The sequence below is a fragment of the Rhagoletis pomonella genome, unplaced genomic scaffold (genome assembly GCF_013731165.1).
Source record: "Rhagoletis pomonella isolate Grant_MI unplaced genomic scaffold, Rhpom_1.0 Rhpom_scaffold_00013, whole genome shotgun sequence".
Lineage (NCBI taxonomy): Eukaryota > Metazoa > Arthropoda > Insecta > Diptera > Tephritidae > Rhagoletis > Rhagoletis pomonella.
In genome coordinates this window covers 20,381,227-20,387,226 of record NW_023458567.1, presented here as the reverse complement: position 1 = coordinate 20,387,226, position 6,000 = coordinate 20,381,227, and the positions used below count along the sequence as shown (strand labels likewise).

The window sequence follows — 6,000 nt, the reverse complement described above, 5'->3', positions numbered from 1 at the left end:
CAGAAAGGAGAACTCAAACTGAGCGATGACGATACCACCGACAACTCATCATCTCCTGCGACAGAGGAGCTGTTGCGCATATGCAGTCCGCGGAAGCATAATTTGGAGGCTGGTGAGATCGGCAGCACGTCGGCCGTGTTGAATAGCACAGCAGAGGAGATACGACAACGCTTGCTGGCTGATTGGAGTGACGGGGAGAAAGACGAAGAAATGTTGGATGACTTCAAGGAGCACGCAAAACGAAGCGATGTGCCTGTCACAGAAGGAGATGAATTCAGAATGAGTGAGTTAACAATTCAAGCAACAGTCATTAAAAAAGATGAGTCGGTATATGCTATCGCGACGCCAATAAATGTGGCTATCAGCAACGCTAGTCCACAAACTTCAAATCCAAATCAGAATCGTATTAGGAACATACCGAAGAAAGATCGGCGGGATGCGGTATTAAAAGAATTTACAAGTGACTACACAGTCAAGTCGCCAGCGGCAATTGTGAACCTGGAGAGTATCAACTGCAGCAGCAGCAACAGCTCCGATTCAGTGGTTGTAGTGGCGGTGGTGCCACCAAATAGCGGTGAAACAATTATTGTTGATGACAACACTGGTACTGATGGTGAAACGGAGGCGTCGGTGGGCGAAGCTGGTACAAATGGAAATGAAACGGCAGCGCACGGTTTACTAGTTAACGACACAAGAAAAGACCTTGTTGACACCTTGGACGAAATAAATGAGGACACATTAGTGCAGGGAGAAAAGCAAGCTAAAGTAGAGTTAGAAGCAGTGGAGTACATAAAAAATGTGGAAACGTATGAGAGAGTAGAACAGAGTGACGATAATCCAATAGTGCATCTGAAGAACGGTGATGAGTTTGTTTTAGTGGGCAGTGAGGTGGCGAAAAACGAAGTTGTGGCCACCGAAGAAAATAAACAGATCGCATCAGACGAAGAAATTGACGGAATCGATTTGAAATTGGAAAAAGAAGAGGAAGGAAAAATGAAAGCCCATAAGCAGCCGGCAAAGCAAAGAGGCCGTGAAAAAAGACAAAAAATCATCAGGAGGCAGAAAACAGCAACTGAAACACTGGCAACCTCAACCGAATCAGAACATGTCCCAATGGAAACAGAAGAACCACTTATGCCTATGTCGCCTCAGCGTTTAAAAGAGGAGGAACGCCCTTTGACTAGCACCGCCGCTGCACAGCAGCAGCAACAACGAACTGATTGTTTCGAGTTCCAAGAGGAAGAAGATGATAGCTGCAGCGACGCACTAAGGTCAATAGCCGACTTCAAGAAGAAATATCTCTCCCCAGACAAAGCGCAGGAGAAAGCGCTGGCAGATAACGGGCTGCCGTCTGAAAGCGAGAAACGCCGCTCTACCGAACAGAAGGACCAGCAGCTGGCGTACGACATCGAAAAGTTGCTGGAACAAACAACAGCGCCCAGCATAGTTGATGCTGCCATACCCGCGGTCGTTTCGCGTACACACTCTTACGGTAGCAGCAAGGAAGAGTTACCAGTAAAGGGTTTGCCGATTAAGGAAAGAGGCAAGCGCATTTTCAAGTCGAGAAATCGTTCACGTATCGAGGAAGTGCCACCATTGGCAGGCGTTGGAATGGGAGGTGTGGCGTCCGTACAAATCGTGGAGGCTATAGAACCAAAGGTGGAGGAACCTGTTGTCATAGCAATGACTGAGGAACGCCAAGACAATGAGAAACAACAAAATATCGAAGAAGCTATATATGAAGCAAAAATTGAGCAAAACAAAGTGCTGGCGAATGTAGAAAAAGTTGGTGTGTATGAAAATGAGCAGCCGCCTGCTATAATGCCACCAACAGATGCTCCGATTGGCAACGAAAAAAGCGAAGAAGTCAGAAAAGTTGAAGCGGATGCCCAAATTGGGTTCAAGGAAGAAACATTCAGAACCGAAAGCGCTGCGGATTCGACAATTTTAAGATTTAAAGCTGTTAATGGTTCTTTAGCCACAACAACCGTAATGGAGGTTGTAAGTTATTCGAGCGTGGAGCAGAAAAATAGCGAGACTGAAGAAGTAAATGGTGAAAATATAGGCTCAATGACGGAGTTACAAATTAACTATGAGCAGAGCTTTGGGGAAATAATTCATGCCGACGAAACAAGTAAAGGGAATGGTGGTGCATCTACACAGCCAGACAATGAAAGAAAGTTAGGAGAAAATGCTGAGCCATATGAAAACCATTCGAAATTACAAGATTTGAGCGATCAGATTGATAATACAAAACAAAGATTGGGAGCTGAAGAAAACTCTAGCGAGCACACGAACTTGAGCGAAAATGAAGTTGTCAATGCTGCTGTAGAGCAGCAAATTCTAACAGAAGTGAAGGGAAATGCTACTGGCAAAGAAGACACCTTTAGACAAGATTCAGTTATAATGCAGGAGACCCCAGCAGACAATGAAAATATTACTGAACACAATTTGCTGCACGCACAGGTAGCTGTGGTCACAGAAGCCGCAGAAGTGCCGTTAACTGAGCCACGATCGAATCTAGATGATAAAGAACCGTTGGGGGAAGTCGACGATTCTTTGGCTGCCGCTCTGAAACATGATATAGCGGAGGATCAGCAGCACGACTCAGCTATGATAGGCGAAGAATTGCCACAAAGCCGACTCACTTCGCCCACTGACGACAACAGTTCGGTTTGCATCTCCGAGGCTGGCGCAGAATTTGGTTCCCCCACTTCAATGCTGGATGATGAACGTTTGCCAACAATAACTGGTAGACTGATGACTCCCACTGATGCGCTGATGGAGGTAATACCAGCGGGCAGTGAAGAGGCGAAGATATTGGAAAGTGAAATTGAAATGGTAGGTGTAGGCGATGTTCACAGAGACGGGAAAGTGCAAAACACCCTGGAAACTGCGTTGTTTGTAGCAGGTGGCGAAGGAGGTGGAATAGAGTTAATGGAAGAAGTGCCAGCGAAAGAGGGCACCGGTGAACAGGCTGTCATTGTAGATAGTAGTCAATCGGAACGTGTTGAAGAGTCCAGCGAAGTTGTGGAAGGTAAAAGTAAGGAGTTGATGCCACCTATTGGCCCGGAGGGGCATAACAAAATGGAAGAAGATGTGAAGGAGCCTTCAGTAGAGCAATCAAACTTTGATGAGCAAATGACTGTAGCAATTGAGCAAGCCACATGCGATAACACGGACAATCTAGCAGCACACAGTGTTTCAGACGAAAGCGACAGAAAAAATTTACAAGACTACGAAGCGAATGTTGAAGAATTGGATGGCGAAAAGAGGGCGGAGAATGATAATTTGGTAAGCGTGGAAAGCGGAGAGACGCGAGAACAAATTCAGGCTGAAACTCTGACTGAGATACAAGCCCTCGATACGCATGATGAGAATTGCGACCACTTAGGCGAAAGTGGAAACGCGGAAGAACTTACGGATAATAGCTTTAAAGAACAAGGAGACGCAAGTAATGCGCAAGGCGAGCTACCGCAGGATGTATTGCATGATGCTGCAGCGGAGGAGCAACAACAGGCGGAGCAACAGGAGAATGAAGTCAATGCCGCGGAGCTTTTGAATAACGAATCAAAAGTGGTTCCTGAAGAACTAGCTGCTGTAATAGCCACTGAGAATATTGACGACGAAGACTCGGATATGGACGACGATTTCATCGAAAGCCCACCGCACGAACCACTTTCCGGTCACGAAGGCGATGCGGAAGCGTTGTCGCTGAGAGCTAAAGTGCTAACTAAAACTCAAAAGCGACGTATAATAAATAAAAACGAAAATTCAAACGCGCCGCCAGAGACTGAAGAAGGAAAGGCACAACTTGAAACTAGCGCTGAGCGCTTAAAACGCAGATCAGCGAACTCAGCAAGCGTTTCACCACAACGCATAGGTGAATTTACCAAAGAGGTGACTAGCGGAAAACGTCTAACTCGATCGACGCGACAGCAACAAGCCAAATCGAACGATTATATGAAAGAGCTAGACTTGTCCGATCTGGACGAAGCAACAACCAAAGATGAAAACGAGGGAAAGGAGTTAACGACGCCAGCACATCAGCAACAACGAAAATCAACGAAAGTATCAGTTGTAACAGTAAAAGTGAACGAAACAAACGAAAATTGTGAAGCTGCGTTCGTTGAAGTTGTTGCCGCGACGCATGAAGCAAACGAACCTGCAGTAACAATACCTGACGTTGTGCACGCGGAGCCCATGGAAACAACACCTAGCAATGAGCAAGCGTCTGAAGTGTTTGTTGAAGAAACTCCTGCCAGTTGCATACCTATAGTAAAATCTGTTGGATCCACCCGCAAACGCCGTATTGCGGCCAAAGCTACACCCCGTCGAAATGCCAGCGGCGCCACACAAATCGATGCTATACAAGAGAGCGAATTAATAGAGCAAGAAGAACTGATACAGCGAGTAAAATGTAGGCGAGTGGAGAGCTCGAACGACGAAAGTGATACAGGAATTGAGATCATTCAAACACAAGAAGAACACAACGCAGCTGATGACGAGGCAAATTCCGAATCTGCTATTGACAATTATATTGAAGTGGATCCCGCAGAAATGCAAGTTGAAGACAATGCCGACACTAATGCTCAAGGCGACGAAGGCAATACCCCACTTATAGTAGAAGAAGAGCAATGCATCATTGAAGAAGTTTACCTAAATGATACAACTGCACCGATTGAGGAGACTGTAGATGCAGCAGTATCTGAGATAAACTCACTGCGTCCGCAAGATGTATCCAATGCAATCGAGTATGTCGACTACGCCTCGATTGAGCATCAGCAGCCGATAGAAGAGGTGATTGTCGACGCTGTTAACACAGTAGAAGCGACTGCAGACAGCGATACGCTTAACAATCTGAATAGCAGCCCGAATGACGCGAGCGCACCTGTGCATCAGCAGAAAGCTGCCGCTGTCCACGATGCGCAGCCACAAGCAAATAATGTATGGTAAGTTAAATGCGTAGCTATTTTATAGAATTGTCCAAGCCAGCGTACTTATTGTTATGCGTTTAACCTGCCCTTTTATTCAAGGCTTACATATACATATACTTATTGTGAACCTTGTCATTATGGTAACTCTTGTAATTGGTATAGAGGAGCCTCTTTGGTTTGTGCGATAACAATCCAGGAAGAACTGGTTGCTGAGCATATGATGTTGTGCCCCTTTAAAGACACATTAAAAACGTACATCGAAGGCAATCCCGTTCCTGGAGAGACATTCTGACAGGTCTTTAGTTTTGTCAGACTAGTTTCAGGCTCCCACCAAGGCGCAGTGTACTTTACAATCGGAAGATCAATCGCCTTGCAGTTTCTTTGCCTTTGCCATTACGAACAATGTTCCCCGTATGGAAAAGCACTCTGGCGTTTGAGAGAATTTCGATATGAAAATTAAACAACAGTTGAGACAGACACTGCATATGAGACGCTCAAACTCTTCGCAGTTTGAAGGTCTCATCACCGAAAGATATTGTCTCAGATGGTTGTATCGTCTCAGTCCATGAAACAGGACTTCTCCGATTTTTTAAAGAAGCGCGATGTAGTTTGTACTGTCGATAGCCTTCGAATATTACCGAATGAGGAAGCTCGAAGTTCAAAATCGTGGCAAGTGGCGATTTTAAAAAACGGCAATTTCTTCGATTTTCATCCGAAATTTTCGTATTTGTTATATGAGCCATTCATTTTTAAAAGCGCAGTTACCCACGGACGCAAAAACGGAGAACGTGTCAGCTGACACGATCTATCTTATGGGATCTGCGTGTTAAAAAAAACCCTTTCTACGTACTTCTACGCTACGCTACGTACACATTCGTGGGTAACCGCGCTCTAAGTCGGACGGATTTCGTATAAAAATGATATCTCTGATTCGCTTCCAAATTTTTTTTATGGGTTCTATACATGAAATAAGCTAACAAGTATTCCAGGAAATTTTGTTTTAATTTTTTTCTTCGGAGATATGATGTGTCAAAGTTGGGATTTTTCCGTGACTCGTTATATC

At 45.1% G+C, this 6,000-nt stretch overlaps 1 protein-coding gene across 1 annotated transcript in view; it reads left to right on the top strand.

The window, feature by feature from the left end:
• The window catches only part of LOC118748951, a 106,524-nt gene that overhangs the window by 88,689 nt on the left and 11,835 nt on the right, over positions 1-6,000 (top strand). Inside the window, exon 6 of the mRNA XM_036483715.1 lies at positions 20-4,952. Coding sequence (XP_036339608.1) covers positions 20-4,952 — 4,933 coding nt within the window. The remainder of the gene's footprint in view (positions 1-19; positions 4,953-6,000) is intronic.